The sequence below is a fragment of the Girardinichthys multiradiatus genome, chromosome 14, assembly GCF_021462225.1.
Source record: "Girardinichthys multiradiatus isolate DD_20200921_A chromosome 14, DD_fGirMul_XY1, whole genome shotgun sequence".
Classification (NCBI taxonomy): domain Eukaryota; kingdom Metazoa; phylum Chordata; class Actinopteri; order Cyprinodontiformes; family Goodeidae; genus Girardinichthys; species Girardinichthys multiradiatus.
Genome location: NC_061807.1, coordinates 12,569,257 through 12,586,858, shown reverse-complemented (window position 1 = coordinate 12,586,858; position 17,602 = coordinate 12,569,257). Strand labels below are relative to the sequence as shown.

The 17,602-nt window shown below is 40.8% G+C and overlaps 1 protein-coding gene across 1 annotated transcript; it reads right to left on the bottom strand.

The window, feature by feature from the left end:
* Nucleotides 1–3,948: 3,948 nt before the first annotated feature.
* On the bottom strand, nucleotides 3,949–10,180 carry LOC124880938 (mucin-5AC-like). Its single transcript, XM_047386388.1, has 5 exons — nucleotides 9,490–10,180; nucleotides 8,252–8,467; nucleotides 6,899–7,175; nucleotides 6,642–6,799; nucleotides 3,949–6,528 (listed from the first exon to the last, which is right to left on the bottom strand). Exons 1-5 carry the CDS (start codon nucleotides 9,632–9,634, stop codon nucleotides 4,379–4,381), a joined length of 2,946 nt encoding a protein of 981 aa, XP_047242344.1. The 5' UTR covers nucleotides 9,635–10,180; the 3' UTR covers nucleotides 3,949–4,378.
* Nucleotides 10,181–17,602: the final 7,422 nt, after the last annotated feature.

The following is a 17,602-nucleotide window of genomic DNA, read 5'->3' as shown; positions in this document are numbered from 1 at the left end:
TGTTTGCTAGTCAGACAACAAATTGGCAACAAATCCGATTGGCAGCTTGTTAATGTTACTGACCTGTCATTTTTTAGACAGATGGTGCCTCTGACACATCATTTGGAAGCAGAAGTGATAGCTAATATAAGCCTGTGAAATATCGGTGGGGTCGTCTATGAGGAGATTTTAGAAAACACTACTGCCTTATGTAAAGTCTCAGGCTGCAGGAACAAACTAAATATTATTGAAATAAACTTTATTATTACTACATGACTTAAGTTATAACCAGTGTTGGTGAAAAACAAGTTCAGATAAATGCAGTGCCTATGAAAATGCTGATTAGTTTCACCTCTAAATACACCGCTCAAAAAATAATGGGAACACTCAAATAACACATCCTAGATATGAATGAATGAAATATTCTCATTGAATACTTTGTTCTGTACAAAGTTTAATGTGCTGACAACAAAATCACACAAAAATCATCAATGGAAATCAAATTTATTAACCAATGGAGGCCTGGATTTGGAGTCACACACAAAATTAAAGTGGAAAAACACACTACAGGCTGATCCAACTTTGATGTAATGTCCTTAAAACAAGTCAAAATGAGGCTCAGTATTGTGTGTGGCCTCCATGTGTCTGTATGACCTCCCTACAACGCCTGGGCATGCTCCTGATGAGACGGATGGTCTCCTGAGGGATCTCCTCCCAGACCTGGACTAAAGCATCCACCAACTCCTGGACAGTCTGTGGTGCAACATGACGTTGGTGGATGGAGCGAGACATGATGTCCCAGATGTGCTCAATCGGATTCAGGTCTGAGGAACGGGCGGGCCAGTCCATAGCTTCAATGTCTTCATCTTGCAGGAACTGCTGACACACTCCAGCCACATGAGGTCTAGCATTGTCCTGCATTAGGAGGAACCCAGGGTCAACCGCACCAGCATATGGTCTCACAAGGGGTCTGAGGATCTCATCTCGGTACCTAATGTCAGTCAGACTACCTCTGGCAAGCACATGGAGGGCCATGCGACCCTCCAAAGAAAAGCCACCCCACACCATTACTGACCCACTGCCAAACCAGTCATGCTGAAGGATGTTGCAGGCAGCAGATCACTCTCCACAGTGTCTCCAGACTCTGTCACGTCTCTCACATGTGCTCAGTGTGAACCTGCTTTCATCTGTGAAGAGCACAGGGCACCAGTGGCTAATTTACCAATCCTGGTGTTCTCTGGCAAATGCCAAGCATCCTGCACGGTGTTGGGCTGTAAGCACAACCCCCATTTGTGGACGTCGGGCCCTCATACCTTCCTCATGGAGTTGGTTTCTAACCGTTTGTGCAGACACATGCACATTTGTGGCCTGCTGGAGGTCATTTTGCAGGGCTCTGGCAGTGCCTCCTCCTTTTCCTCCTTCCACAAAGGTGGAGGTAGCGGTCCTGCTGCTGGGTTGTTGCCCTCCTACGGCCTCCTCCACGTCTCCTGGTGTACTGGCCTGTCTCCTGGTAGCGCCTCCAGGCTCTGGACACTACGCTGACAGACACAGCAAACCTTCTTGCCACAGCTCACATTGATGTGCCATCCTGGATGAGCTGCACTACCTGAGCCACTTGTGTGGGTTGTAGTGTCCGTCTCATGCTACCATGAGTGTGAAAGCACCACCAACATTCAAAAGTGACCAAAACATCAGCCAGAAAGCATAGGTACTGAGAAGTGGTCTGTGGTCCCCACCTGCAGAACCACTCCTTTATTGAGTGTGTCTCGCTAATCACCAAAGATTTCCTCCTGATGTCTTTTCCATTTGAACAACATCATGTGAAATTGATTGTCAATCAGTGTTGCTTCCTAAGTGGACAGTTTGATTTCACAGAAGTTTGATTTACTTGGAGTTATATTGTGCTGTTTAAGTGTTCCCTTTATTTTTTTTGAGCAATGTACATCCAGATACCAAGGTTTTAACTTAGGAATAATAAATATCCAGTTATGTTTTAGTCTTCTAGTTGATTCACCATATTTTAATTTTTTTCTTGAGAAAGTTCACAGAAAGAAAAAAGGACATCAAACATTAAAGGTAATTGTGAATTTTTCAAATATTGTTGGTTGTACTCCTAAAGGTGCTACACATGTTACATCATTTAAATATTTAGTTTAACCAACAGAATACTAAAAACAGGCATCTCCATTCCACAGTTAAGCCAATAATTATTTAGATTTAACATTATCTTCATTCAACAGAGAATTTAGTTTCTTTAGTTTCTTCTTTGGAAGTGGGACAGAAGATTAATCAATGTAAAAAGGATCAATTTTAAAGAAAAAAACACTGTTTCAATCAATATAAAAATCTATTGGCATTACAGCTATTTGTTGAATTCAAAAAGTCGCATCGGTTTTTGGTACTTTGAGTCCAATAAAGAAATATTCTAGAACAGAGTCACATCTGTAGCTCATGTTGGTTAATCCATAATGTTTACCCCAAGCTAAACATCAATTTTAACCAATCTGCATCATTAGCCTGATCAGAAACTCAAATTTCCTCTTAGAAAACAAGTCGTTTATGAATGCACCAATGGTGGTACATAGACTCCACTCCCTCTGCATCAAATGTTGCGTGAGTATAGTGACAGGAAATATAGAGTAAACCTGTTCTGCCAGCAGTTCTATAGATGTATGCATTTGTTGAGAACCAATGTCAAAGAGAAACTATTTGAAAGCACATTTATTGTCAACATGGTCTCATATACAATTATAAGCAAAAAAAAACAACAAAAAGACATACATTAAAGTTTTAGACACACTTTCTCATTTCATGGTTCTCTTTATGTTTATGACTTTTTCCATTGTACGTAGATTCCCACTAAAGCCATCAAAACTAAATGAACCCACATGGAATTATGTAGCAAATGAAAAATTGTAAAAGAACTTTAATGATGTTTATTTTAGATTCCTTAAAGTAGCCGCCCTTTGCTGTGATGCTTCTCTCAATGAAGTTCTGCTACCTGTATGACCCCCTCTCTTTTCTAATGGTTATGGTCAATCTGACAGAGAAAGGTATCCCAGTCGTTGTGATTTTTAGTATAACAATGACCATCAGTGGGATCTAGATGGACAAACTGTCTACTTTTAAGGCTAGACTTAAAACATTCCTTTTTAATAAAGCTTATATTTAGAGTGGCTTAGGTTATCCTGAGCTATCTCTGTAGTTATGCTGCTATAGGCTTAGGCTGCTGGAGGACATAATGACCACTTTCACCTTCTTCGCTACATTCTCACACTACTCTCCAATTTTGCATTATTTGCTGTTATTTCAGTTTTTAACTTTATGTTCTCCCTCTTTTCTCTTCCTAGACATGGCGATTGACTGAGCTTAACTGTAACTAATTATATGTGCTCTCTTTCAGACTCTAACCTTGAAAACTGGCTCAGAGTTTATCTGTTCTTTCTTTCTAGGTGAAACAACTAAAGGAGCTACATCCATTAATATTTACTTTTCCTTCCCATAGAAAGTACTCCTGGATCAGTGCTTCTTTGTTCTCTTTGTGTCTCTGCTCTGTTCTCTCTAACCCCCAGTCCACTGTGGCAGATGGCCGCTCACACTAAGCCTGGTTCTGCTGGAGGTTTCTTCCTGTTAAAAGGGAGTTTTTCCTCTCCACTGTCGCTACATGCATGCTCAGTATGAGGGATTACTGCAAAGTCAACGCCAGTGACTGTCCACTGTCTCTACATGCTCATCCAGGAGGAGTGAATGCTGCAAGTCACTGACTGGATGCAATCTGCTGGGTTTCCTTAGACAGAAAAACTTTTTATCCAATTTGAATAAATAACTGAATCTGACTGCACTGTTCAATGGTGAGGATTAATTGGAATGTATGTACCTGACTTTTGTGAAGTGCCTTGAGACGACGTGTTGTGAATTGGCGCTATATAAATAAACTGAATTGAATTAAATTTTGGTTTACTGTATGATTCCATGTGTGTTCATTCACAGGTTTGTTGCCTTTGGTAAGATGTACAATTTAAATAGTCAATAAAATTAAGAGACCCATTAAGTAGGAAAGTGAATCTAAAACGTTTGACTGGTAGTGTATATAGCATCTATTAGCATGTCAAAAGAAACATAAGGACACTATAATTATGATAAAATTCCTAAAACAAAGGTGGAACTTTCCCTACTGGTATAAAGTTGGTGTTATAGCAATAAGTTTGGGAAATAAATGATAATATCCCTTGACTTATAAACAAACTCCTCCTGATCAGTTCCAGAAGTCTTGGACAGGACAGTTGAAGCCCCAAGATTTATTTATGATTCCAATGTTTCTTAAACAATATTCTTTGTTGTCTTCAATGCAGTATTTGTCTTTCTGATGTTTGTACCCATCAGTCTTTGGGTCTCTATTTCAGTTTGTAGGTGATGCTAGTATGTCATACTCTGCCAGAAGCACCAAACTGTTTTCTCTGATTTTTCTAACTCTGACCAAATCCCCACATTCCTGGAGTTGAATCAGTCCAGGCTCCCCTCTCCCATACTCTCGTTCCCGGTCATTCAACGTGACCTCTGTCCTCCTACCGCAGGCCTGCCGGTAGACGTACCTCACCCCCGCCACCAGCACCATGCCCAAACCAGCTGAGCAGCCCAACAGCATGCCCAGCTCCCAGGCACTGTGTCTAGGGATAATGTCTGGAAACTTTCCTTCTTTGTTTGGAGTCTCAGAGGGATCTGAGGGACGCTTTGGCTTGGTATCCATATTGTGAATGTTTGGTTTGATCTCTTGGCCATGATTTGGTCTGAGGTTGGGATAAGGTTTGGGGTTTTGGTGGACAACTTTCCTGTGTGCTGGTGTGGTGAAGTGTGTCTTAGAGGTTGAATAGTCGGTCTGGGTAATCGGTCTCTCATCTACAGTGATTTTGTTAGACACAGATGATGGGAATGGAGTGTTAATAAAATGATGGTGTGCTGAGGTTGGTTCTGGGTAAGGGGAGGTGATGGGTGAAATAAAAGATGATGAAGTGGCTATTAAGGGTGGTGATGTTGAAGGGGAGGTAGGTGCGAAGGAGGGAGGAGATAAAGTATGAGTAGAAGGGTAAAAAAATGAATTTAAAGAGATGAGGGATGAGAAAGCTGGGGACCTAGTAGAAGTAGAAGTTGACGAAAACCTAGAACTTGTACTTGGGGGGAAGGTTGAAGTAGGCAAGGATGATGTTGATGGATAATTGGAGGGACTGAAGGAAAAAATGGTGGAAGATGTAGGGAAGGTTGACTGGGTGGTGGTATAGTATCGTTGAGCAGAGCTTAAATGAGGCATGGAGATTGGGGAAGGTACGGGGGGTACAGAATGAGCTGGGGTTGTTTTAGGTCTGTTGTTGGAAGAGGGAGAGCGGGAATGAATGGAAGATGTTGATGTGACTGATCCCCCAGATACATGTAAGTTGATGTTTTCACTGAGGTGAATAACAAGAGAACTGCTTAAAGAATCAGCGGAGGAGGAAACGTCAAGGTGGTTGGAAGCTGAAAAGGACGATGGTGTGTTCGAGCGAACAAAACCTAAAACCGGTGTCATTGTTTTAGTATTTTCACGAGACTTAAGATCTCTTTCTCCAGTGGAAACTGGAACTGGTTGAGGAGTTACAAAGTATTGAGAAAAAACCCTTCTTGTTTGGGACAGTATTTGGGAAGAGAGTCTCAAAGTGTAAGATTGGAGTTTTTGTCTTTGTTGAGCTTGAGTTGGTTTAGTTACAGGCAGGGATTGATTAATGTTAGGCATGGTTGTTTGAGGTGAACTGGTTTGTTTTGGGGTACTTTTGGGTCCTATAGAGGTTTGACTTGTATCAGTTTTGGACCTAAGATCTTTTGATGACAAAGAAGACACTTGGTAGGATGGAGTTTCTTCTGTCTTCTTTATGCTCATTTGAGACTTAGTCGGAAAATTGTCACCCAGTTTCTCTGAGAAACTTAAGGTCTCAAACGTTGTAGATTTTGTTTTGATTGGATCTTTCAAATTGTGGTATGCAGGTCCAGGGGTAAATGGGCTGTAGAATCTTCTTATAGATGGACCTTGGGTTGTGTTTCGAGTCAGTGTCATGTAATGTTTTCTTCCAGGATTGTGGTTCAGTTTTTGCTCCTGTGAATTTATCTGCAGATCATTGCTTTTTGTCTGTTTGTCCTTTTGTGCGAATAACGGGCCAAGAGGGTCTAGTGGAGAAAATGTGGCCAATGGAAAATTTGTTGTAGTAACCATATTTCTAGAGTCAGTTAAGGTTGATGTTAAGGTGCAGGTGCTGGTGGTATAAGAAAAAGGGTCAGTTGTTACCTCATTGGACACATCTGCAAGGGGCCCAGGAGTTGCTTGGGTGTTGCTTGGAAGAGATCCTAATGTCAAAGCCTTCTTTAAAGTCACTGAGCTGTTTGCTTCTAAGGTTGTATCATCATCTTGGGTTTGTATTTTGAGAAATTTTAGAATCTCAGTTGCACTTTTTATATTTGATGGGTTTCTCAGGAAAGGGGCAGGAGTGGCTCTTCCCTTAGTTTGTTTCTTTGGTGCTTTGTTTGCTAGAAAAGAAAATAAATAAGAAGAATAAATAACATTTTACAACCACTTCTATTTGCTAAACCGTTGCTGTTCACATTTTTTTTTTTTTTGCTGTTCACCACAGTATGCATACCTGTCTGGGCAGTAACTGTCACTTGCACAGCAAACGCTGTGCTTGCTCCATCCACCATTTTGGGCTTACTACCTCTCCAAGCTCTAGGACTCTGATCACGCACCACTGCAGACTCAATACCAGTCCAGTATATGAAATAGGATTGTACCACAGAGATGCTGGAATGCAGATGACATGGGTGACATGATGCATATCACTGAATAACAAATATGGCAAAATTAACAGTTACATTTGGACACCAAACAAGGGTAGCTTACTGGAACCGGATGTCTCCCTTCGGCATGTCAGGAGCTCTCCACACAAACGAGAGGTTTCTCTTCAGCTGTTTGTCAGAATGTGTGACTGTGTCACCTTCGAAGAGACAGCGTAAAGTGTGGGTTCCTGGCGGAGTTCGAATCCAGAAGCCACCAACCAGAAGTGGGCCAAGTCTCTCCGTCCTGATTTCAGGACCTCCAACAAACCCATTTCTTTCACCACCAACACTACGGGCCTGGAGCAGAAAACCCATGAAGTCTCTGGAGCTTCTTACAGTGACTGAGCATGAGGAAAGGAATTAATGGAGATAACATTGGTCAATTAAGGACAATTTCAAAGCACCAGCATTCCTTTCTCAGAATAATCTCCTTTAAAAGTTCATTTAACAGCTTAAACATTAAAATGATTACCTTTGCAATTACCCACGATTTAAAAGAAGATCGGATCTATTAGCTGTTAGCTACACTTATTAGAGCTCTTAGACTGTGTTAGATGTTAGCTTCACTCTAGCAGTGCCAAATTCAGGACTGCATCCTTTGAAGACATTTGTAGGCCGATTACATCCATGCAAAGCAACAAAGGCTGTCCAGATTTAAAGGCTCCTCCAAATGCATATTTTTTACCCCAGATTGGAAGGATGGGTCCAGCACATACTTCGTGCCCCACCCTATCCCATGGTTCATTGCAGATTGTTTACCGAAGCAGCAATGGTGGAGGAGAGCACCAAACATGATATTCTTATACTTTCTGTGACACAAAAATTTTGCAATGTTTTTAGACGAGAATGTACAGTAGCTGTATAAATCTGAAATATCTGTTCAGTTTACTAAGAAATTACTTGATTGGAAAAGTGCTCCAACGTTATCAGAGATGTCCGTTCCCCCTGCAGTAACAGCCAGCTCGCCTCGCCAGGTGTCACCTTCTTAACTGCAAGCTAGTCTGACTCTTATTAGGTCATTGAAGGAATCTGAGTAGCTGTTACACAAAACTGTATGGTACTAAGCTCATTCCTAATAGCTACTGAGATCAAAATAGGTCCCTATGGGGTATGCATCAAAATTTGTCATTAATTTGTTTTAATTTGAACAATTCATCATTTTCATAGTTAAAAACTCGGTTGCTGTTTGGTGTGGCGCTAAGGACCTTGAGTAGCTGTTAGATTTGCTCTATTGGCTTTAATAGACTAATTAGCTCTTAGAGCAAGTCTGTTGGTTTTAGATCATACTCCTCCAGGAGAGCTTCGTGACTCTTCACGCTTACCACCCTAATGTCTCTTGCAGGTAAGATACTAAAGGTTCATAAATAACCCTACTTCCAGTTAAACTACACCTGTAAATAATTGGGTTATTTGGTACCTGTTATTAACTGCCCAGGCAAGTATGAGGCGGCAGAGGTTTGTATGGTGATAAAGCTGTGCTTCAGGTCCAAGGGATGAGCACGGATGTGTCCAGGAATCATCTCCTGACAGGAAGTGCGGCTTGCTCCGTGGGAGAAAGGTAGGATGGGTGAAGCCATGGAGCATAACACCACAGCTCCTCCCCAAAGAAGGAGGTTGGATGACATCATTAAACCTACACACAAACATTATTCACATTTTTCTTTGAATTCAAGCAAAACCTAAGACTAAATGTTTGGTCAAAATCAAAAAACACAGAAAAAGTTACATTGATTAAAATAGAATAATTTTGTGTAGTAAACTATTTCTAAATGCAATACGTGTACAATTGTTGCTTGAAGCTAGCAGGCTTTTTCATAAATATTTTAACATGTCTATTTAACATTCTCATATGTACTAATGATTTTCATTACCTAGGGTGGTTTGGACAGTATCAACGAGTATGAAATACCCACTTATGCCCATTTCCATTTGAGCTGACGTGTTATATTTGAAGTTACCACAGTCAAGGTGAAAACAAAGTAGTCAGTTCAGCGGCTTAACCTGAAAATGATCTGGTCTTTACCAGGTTATACAAATATTTAAAATTGTTCACAAATGTATGAAACCACAGACCACATGTTGTCCACAGCATGTCATTATTTATTTGAAAGAGATGAGGTTAATAATTATTTTATACAAACTCTATATTTAATATGACCGTTTTGCCAGCAGGGTGATTAAGTTCCTAGGAAAAGGTATAAAATAAAGAATTCTGTAAAATGTTTGCAATGATTTAAAAATCTTGTTAAAAAGTCTTCCAGGATAAAACATTAGTTACAAGCAAAGTATGCTGGGATCTTTATCATTCAGCATCACATTTATTTCAGATGGCATTTCCCAAATCTTCTCAAAAATGTGTCATGACGCCTCAATAACGGCCAGCAATAAAAGTAATACCAACAGAACCCGTTGTTAGAGTGCTGTAAGTGTTTTAGGTAATTAAATTATAAACTGATATTAAAATTGGTTACAAATGGCAAATTAATTCCAACACAAAACATTGTTTTAAGTTCTACCAGCACATTATTTAACAGCCAGATAGCAAAACTGAAAGAAAATGTTGTATTAAAAGAAATTCTGATCTTCAAGACCTCTCTAGATAAAAAAATTATGATTAAAAGATAGAGCAGCAGCATGAATCTGGAGCATCCTCACCTTTGTGGGGCTTTGACTGCAGCAGGTCTCCCCTCCAGCTCAGCTGAGCTGTTGATTCATGGAAAGAGGGTCTGATCCAATCTGAGACTTGTGTAAGGAGGGAGGCTTTCAGGATTTCACAGGAATCAGTGGGGGGGAGGCACATAGAACCAGAACATGTAGAACTGCAGATTTTATGCTAAATGTTTCCTGTTTTATTTTTCATGTAAAGTATAGAACAGTAGAAAATAGATGTTTTATTTACCAACTACTGTATGTGGCGAATCAATTGCAACTGCAGTCACCTTCGATTATGTGTTATTATAAAATCTTTTATGTAAATACTGTCTAATATGCAATTAAAAGCACAAGAAAATTTAACCAGTAATTATTTTTCTTTCCTCCAGATGGAATGTAAAAAGAATCTTCTGAAGAAACAGAAAAGTCCAGCAAACACCTGAGACACCTGAGAGATACATCCTTCAATTGATCATTACTATATGCAGAGACCTCCTCTGAAACAGCCAATAAAATGGTCAGGATGCCATAACTGAAGAAGAGAAAATCAAAAGAAACCTCAAAAATACTTTAACATCAGAGAAGAGACAACATTTTATGAAGCAGTGAATCTTGGCCAAATACTTCTTCAATATACAGGGGTTGGACAATGAAACTGAAACACCTGGTTTTAGACCACAATAATTTATTAGTATGGTGTAGGGCCTCCTTTTGCGGCCAATACATCATCAATTCGTCTTGGGAATGACATATACAAGTCCTGCACAGTGGTCAGAGGGATTTTAAGCCATTCTTCTTGCAGGATAGTGGCCAGGTCACTACGTGATACTGGTGGAGGAAAACGTTTCCTGACTCGCTCCTCCAAAACACCCCAAAGTGTTTCAATAATATTTAGATCTGGTGACTGTGCAGGCCAAGGGAGATGTTCAGCTTCACTTTCATGTTCATCAAACCAATCTTTCACCAGTCTTGCTGTGTGTATTGGTGCATTGTCATCCTGATACACGGCACCACCTTCAGGATACAATGTTTGAACCATTGGATGCACATGGTCCTCAAGAATGGTTCGGTAGTCCTTGGCAGTGACGCGCCCATCTAGCACAAGTATTGGGCCAAGGGAATGCCATGATATGGCAGCCCAAACCATCACTGATCCACCCCCATGCTTCACTCTGGGCATGCAACAGTCTGGGTGGTACGCTTCTTTGGGGCTTCTCCACACCGTAACTCTCCCGGATGTGGGGAAAACAGTAAAGGTGGACTCATCAGAGAACAATACATGTTTCACATTGTCCACAGCCCAAGATTTGCGCTCCTTGCACCATTGAAACCGACGTTTGGCATTGGCATGAGTGACCAAAGGTTTGACAATAGCAGCCCGGCCGTGTATATTGACCCTGTGGAGCTCCCGACGGACAGTTCTGTTGGAAACAGGAGAGTTGAGGTGCACATTTAATTCTGCCGTGATTTGGGCCGCCGTGGTTTTATGTTTTTTGGATACAATCCGGGTTAGCACTCGAACATCCCTTTCAGACAGCTTCCTCTTGCGTCCACAGTTAATCCTGTTGGATGTGGTTCGTCCTTCTTGGTGGTATGCTGACATTACCCTGGATACCGTGGCTCTTGATACATCACAAAGACTTGCTGTCTTGGTCACAGATGTGCCAGCAAGACGTGCACCAACAATTTATCCTCTTTTGAACTCTGGTATGTCACCCATAACGTTGTGTGCATTTCAATATTTTGAGCAAAACTGTGCTCTTACCCTGCTAATTGAACCTTCACACTCTGCTCTTACTGGTGCAATGTTCAATCAATGAAGACTGGCTACCAGGCTGGTCCAATTTAGCCATGAAACCTTCCACACTAAAATGACAGGTGTTTCAGTTTCATTGTCCAACCCCTGTATATATGGAGAAAAGAAGCGATATATCTGAATTCATCTGTAAAGCATGGTAGTTATGGTGCAGCTTTTCAGCCAAATCACTTCCTTGGACACACGTTTATAAATGTCTCCACCTAAGGATGAAAACTGTTTCTACATACATTTGAATGGGTCGCCCTCAGGAGACATGCATCTGCAAGACTGGTGTTTGTCTAGTTCCTCATGTTTTATTTTCGGCTATTAGTTGCAGTCGATCTAGTAGTGTTTGTGTTTTTTTACTTTTATGGTTAGGAGTTTCCATGTCCTTAGAGTTATTTTGTGACCTTCCTGCATTGTTTACTATATGTTGTTATTTAGGTTTATTAATTTATTATCTTACTTTGCTTCTCGCGTCTCTGCTCCTCCCGGTTAGTTTTGTATTTCTTCCTTGTATATAGTTTGACAGGTGTCATTTATCATGCAAATGACAGGTGTCATTTCTCACGCAATTACCTGCCTCTCTTTCTCACTGTTTCTTATTGCACTTCCCTCTGCATATTTACTCAACGGTTCCCTTTTTTCCCTGCCGGTTTCAATTCAATTCAATTCAAAGATATTTTATTGATCCCCGAGGGGAAATAAGAATTCCAGTACAACCCATCCAAAGGAACGGGTCACCGAGGCTTTGCTGCCCACTCACAGGCGCTGCCCTGTTTAGTTCCTGTTATGTCCTTGCATTCTACCTGTTGTTTTCCTCTGTTTCCTGGTTCCAGTTCTGTAAGTCATTCTGCTCAACATCATTAAAAGAAGGCTTTTTGTCTTACCATGTGGCTCCCGAGTGTCTTCCTGCATTCTGGTCCTATCCAACCTCAAACCATGACAGTCAGAGATGAAGCTCTTTTAGCTGTTCATATGTGTGAAGGCAACAACAAGTAAATACTTTGGAAATTTACTGTATATGAAGGCAAGAAGAAGATTTACCAGTCTCCTCTGAAGCAGGGTGGAGGTTCTGTCTTGGTTAAGTGCAGCATTTTAGTCAGTGGTGTTGGAGATATTCTCAAAATGGAAAGCATTACAAACATCAGATTATCAAGCTAACTTCATTTTTCAGCAGGAAGACATAACCTGGATATGGAAACAGACTCTGGAACTCAGGAAGTCATTAATTTGTTACTTATGAGCCCAGAACGCAATATTATCCAAGAAGTGTAAAATCCTCTTGACAGACAACAGAGAAGAAGAAGAAGAAGAATTCCTGAAGCCCACCTAAAGGAAATTACGTTCAAAAAGGATAAAATGACCTGATTGAGGTGTAATCTGGTGTTTATGCAGACTATAACATCTAGATCATGCATTGGTGCCATCAAAAGTCAAGTGTTATCAGGTAGTTGCCCTAGAAGGTAAGGTCATGTGAAGCTCAACAGAGAGTCTTCTAAACCAATATTTGACATTGGTCACAATTTGGTTTGTATGAGGATGGGTTGTGACATTGTATGACTTCCTGGTTTGTATATTCATGTTTTCATGGCTTCTAAGCAGTGTGGCATGCACTGGTATTAATTTCTATTTAACGTCTTCACCTTCCAGAAGGACAACAACCCTAAACATCCAGTCAAAGCCACAATGGAATGGTTTAGATCAAACCACATTCAAGTGTTGGAATGGCCTACTCAAAGTCCAGACCTGAATTCAACCTAGAGTCTGTGGCAAGACCTGAACACTGATGTTCAACTCTCCAACTAATCTGACTGAGCTTAAGCTCATAAGAAAGGGCCAAACATCTCATGCGAAGCTAGTAGATACATACCTTTAAATACTTTCAGCGGTAACTGCAGCTAAATTTGGTTTTGCAAAGTACGGGCTCAGTGGGGCTGAATGCACGCCACGCTTTTCAGATGTCAATTTCTGAAGATTATCCAAATAACTAGGAATGTTTTATCATCTTTTTCACTGTTATTAGCTATTTTGTCCTAACCTTTCCCCTTCGGCTGTCTTCTAAAATCTCAATGAGAAATACAGAGCTTAGTGGATGTAATGTGATGTGACAACATGTAAACAAGCTAAGGGGCTATGAATGCTTTTGCGAGGCACCTTACATATATAATCCACTTTATTATATAATTGCTACTCTTTCTTAAACAAAATATAAACTGTTACTGATTATAAATACCAAAAATTTAAAACAGAAGAAGAAAGGAGATAAGGGGCATTCTCTCTGTTCTACTTGTTTTATATCTACAGGATTAAATTCATCACATCCCACTAACAGGATGTTCACCAGCTGTAGCCACCTCCCCACCAGGATCTCCTGGAAGTTTCTGTTGATGTTCTCTTTCCACTCTGTGCTCATCTCAGGGCTAACAATGCATTCTCTGTCTCTGCTGCTCAAATAAAACTGTGACGGTGCAGCATTTGAATCCAACTAAAGAGGGGATTTACATACAGGATTTACAGATGAATCCTTTAATTTATCTGAGAACTGTTCTGCTGCAAAAATATCTGTATTAACTCATTGTGAAATTGGTTATTATTAAATATACTTTTAAAACAGACTCAAAGGTCTAAAGTACTTTATAGATCTGAAACTGAAAAGGTTCAAATTCATGACATGAAGAAATGTGTCAGAACCGTGGTACTAGCCATGCTGAAAGAGGTCTTCACTTTAAACACAATTTTAGTATGAATCTTACTTATTTTAAAGTTGAAAAACATTTTTTTGATTTTGTCATCTATTGCTTGAAACATTATTCTGAGTGGTGTCAAGCTACACGTGGTAAGATCCTCACTTCACCATTAGTTTGTTTCACTTTAGTTTACTTTGTAGTCACTACTTCAAATTACTTTCTTCATCATTCAATAAATTGCTTGTCTGTCCATCAAACCTTACAGTGTTTCTATGGAGTGCAAATATATCAACACTGCAAGGTCAAATGCTCTTTCGTCATATTAATACCTCCTTGCTTGTGTGAGTTACCTGGAGGTTTGGTGTCTCATTCCTCGTTGGCAAAAAGTGTAGCTATGGGCTGAGGGACCTGAAGAACTGCTGACAGCCTCCTTGGACTAAACCAAATGCTTCATGGCCTGAGGGTGTTTGAAGTTGAATTCGTTGTTTTGTGTTTTGGTGTTGTTATGTGGCAGCCATGTTGTCTTCCTCCTGTGTGTTATACGGTTTAGCTAAACAGGTTTTTAAGTTACCTTATATGTTAGTTCAGGAGGTCAGTTTGTTTTATGTTTGTTTGAGGTTTGGTTAGTCATGGTTTTTGAGTCTAATTTATTGAGTTGAGCTCTTTTATTGGCCTGCCTGTCTAAGTGTTGGATTTGTTAACCATTTTTCATATTTTTGGGTCAATAAAAAAAACGCCTTTTTTAATTAAACATTTGTGTCCTCTATACTTTACTGCTTGGTCCCTGATATTTTGCCATTGCCTAACAGTCACGTTGGGTGGTGGAGTTGGACCCAAGTGTAGACTGGAGAACGGGAATGCCCTAACAATGTGGAATTTACAAAATGGCAAAGAGCCAGAGAGGGTCAGGAGAAAGTCAAGCGATGATGAGTAGAGCTCAATGACAAGGAAGCAAGGTCACAGGAGAAAAGACAAGGCAGGAAATTGAAGGATCCAGCAAGGAGGTAAGGAAACTGACCGGCTTATAGCCGCTGGGGAGGTAATCAATGACATGAGAATCGGACGTGTCTAATCAACAGAATGTGGTGCTGCTGTGAGGGGACCTGAGCTTTGTCTAAACCCACTGTTTGTCTTACTTTTTATGAAATAGCTCAGACTGATAGTCTGATTCTTCTTAAAAGGATGATCATTTTTCTTTTTGAACGAGACACATCCAAAAATATGAGTACAGCAGTGTTGCCTCCTTTTACCTCAATGACATGGTCAGACTGGCCATCTGAAGCTACCTCTTGAAGCTCATCAACAGAATGCCAAGAGTGTTTTGAGCAGTAATCAAAGCAAAAGGTGGCTACTTTGAACAACCTAGAATATAAGACATATTTTCAGTTGTTTCACACTTTTTTGTTCAGTATATAATTCCACATGTGTTAATTCATAGTTTTGATGCCTTCAGTGTGAAGCTACAATATTCATAGTAATGAAAATAAAGAAAACTCTTTGAATGAGAAGGTGTGTCCAAACCTTCGGTCTGTACATATTCCCCATGTCTAAAGGGATTGCTCAATCCAGCTCTCCATCTAATGGGTCCGGACTTCCCTAAACCTGAAAGGTCTTACTAAGCAGGTTTACTGAAAGTTTTGTTTAAGCTGGTGTCGGGAAATGACTCGCCTAGCCTCTAACAGCCTTCATACAAAAGTCTCGCCCTTCTTCAACTGGAGGTCCGGGCGACCGAGTAGCCTATCGCAGTCATACACACCTTCGACAGTCACTTTTGTTCACGGCTGCTCATTCCCTAATTTTACAAGTGGCTCTTGGTATATGGGCTAGGTTAATTTTAGTGGCTCGCCACTTTTAACAAACTTGGCTACGGCAACCTATAAAAACCTCCTAAAATATCTTGGAACCAGGCAACAAGACTTTTTACCACCAATGAAAAACCAAAAATACGGTGACTCAAATAATTGAATGTCCACGATTTAACTAGAATTTTATACGCTTTCTTTAATTAGTAACGCTTACACAGGGGTCAGTAACATCTTAAATTCGGCAACACAAAATAATTTCAATAATAGAAATGAATCAATCAACTCAACCTGTCTTTCCCTGATGCTGAAACTAGTGAGTTTGGAGAGGCTTTGAAGACGGAGGCTCATCCATGCACCTGATGGAGATGTTTCTTCTGGTGATAAAGTTCATCATAATGTCATGATGAAAATTTAACATTCATATATTTTAGATTCATTGCACACTAACTGAAATATTTCAGGTCTTTTATTGTCTTAATACGGATGATTTTGGCATACAGCTCATGAAAACCCAAAATTCCTATCTCACAAAATTAGCATATTTCATCCGACCAATAAAAGAAAAGTGTTTTTAATACAAAAAACGTCAACCTTCAAATAATCATGTACAGTTATGCACTCAATACTTGGTCGGAAATCCTTTGGCAGAAATGACTGCTTCAATGCGGCGTGGCATGGAGGCAATCAGCCTGTGGCACTGCTGAGGTCTTATGGAGGCCCAGGATGCTTCGATAGCGGCCTTTAGCTCATCCAGAGTGTTGGGTCTTGAGTCTCTCAACGTTCTCTTCACAATATCCCACAGATTCTCTATGGGGTTCAGGTCAGGAGAGTTGGCAGGCCAATTGAGCACAGTGATACCATGGTCAGTAAACCATTTACCAGTGGTTTTGGCACTGTGAGCAGGTGCCAGGTCGTGCTGAAAAATGAAATCTTCATCTCCATAAAGCTTTTCAGCAGATGGAAGCATGAAGTGCTCCAAAATCTCCTGATAGCTAGCTGCATTGACCCTGCCCTTGATAAAACACAGTGGACCAACACCAGCAGCTGACACGGCACCCCAGACCATCACTGACTGTGGGTACTTGACACTGGACTTCTGGCATTTTGGCATTTCCTTCTCCCCAGTCTTCCTCCAGACTCTGGCACCTTGATTTCCGAATGACATGCAGAATTTGCTTTCATCCGAAAAAAGTACTTTGGACCACTGAGCAACAGTCCAGTGCTGCTTCTCTGTAGCCCAGGTCTGGGGAATGCGGCACCTGTAGCCCATTTCCTGCACACGCCTGTGCACGGTGGCTCTGGATGTTCCTACTCCAGACTCAGTCCACTGCTTCCGCAGGTCCCCCAAGGTCTGGAATCGGCCCTTCTCCACAATCTTCCTCAGGGTCCGGTCACCTCTTCTCGTTGTGCAGCGTTTTCTGCCACACTTTTTCCTTCCCACAGACTTCCCACTGAGGTGCCTTGATACAGCACTCTGGGAACAGCCTATTCGTTCAGAAATTTCTTTCTGTGTCTTACCCTCTTGCTTGAGGGTGTCAATAGTGGCCTTCTGGACAGCAGTCAGGTCGGCAGTCTTACCCATGATTGGGGTTTTGAGTGATGAACCAGGCTGGGAGTTTTAAAGGCCTCAGGAATCTTTTGCAGGTGTTTAGAGTTAACTCGTTGATTCAGATGATTAGGTTCATAGCTCGTTTAGAGACCCTTTTAATGATATGCTAATTTTGTGAGATAGGAATTTTGGGTTTTCATGAGCTGTATGCCAAAATCATCCGTATTAAGACAATAAAAGACCTGAAATATTTCAGTTAGTGTGCAATGAATCT

Excerpts from the sequence above, each read along its gene's own strand:
- LOC124880938 (XM_047386388.1), bottom strand. The coding sequence starts at position 9,634 with ATGTGCCTCCCCCCCACTGATTCCTGTGAAATCCTGAAAGCCTCCCTC. Across the intron at positions 8,468-9,489 it reads GCAGTCAAAGCCCCACAAAG|GTTTAATGATGTCATCCAAC; the intron begins GTGAGGATGCTC and ends GTTTGTGTGTAG. Across the intron at positions 6,800-6,898 it reads AAGGGAGACATCCGGTTCCA|CATCTCTGTGGTACAATCCT; the intron begins GTAAGCTACCCT and ends TCTGCATTCCAG.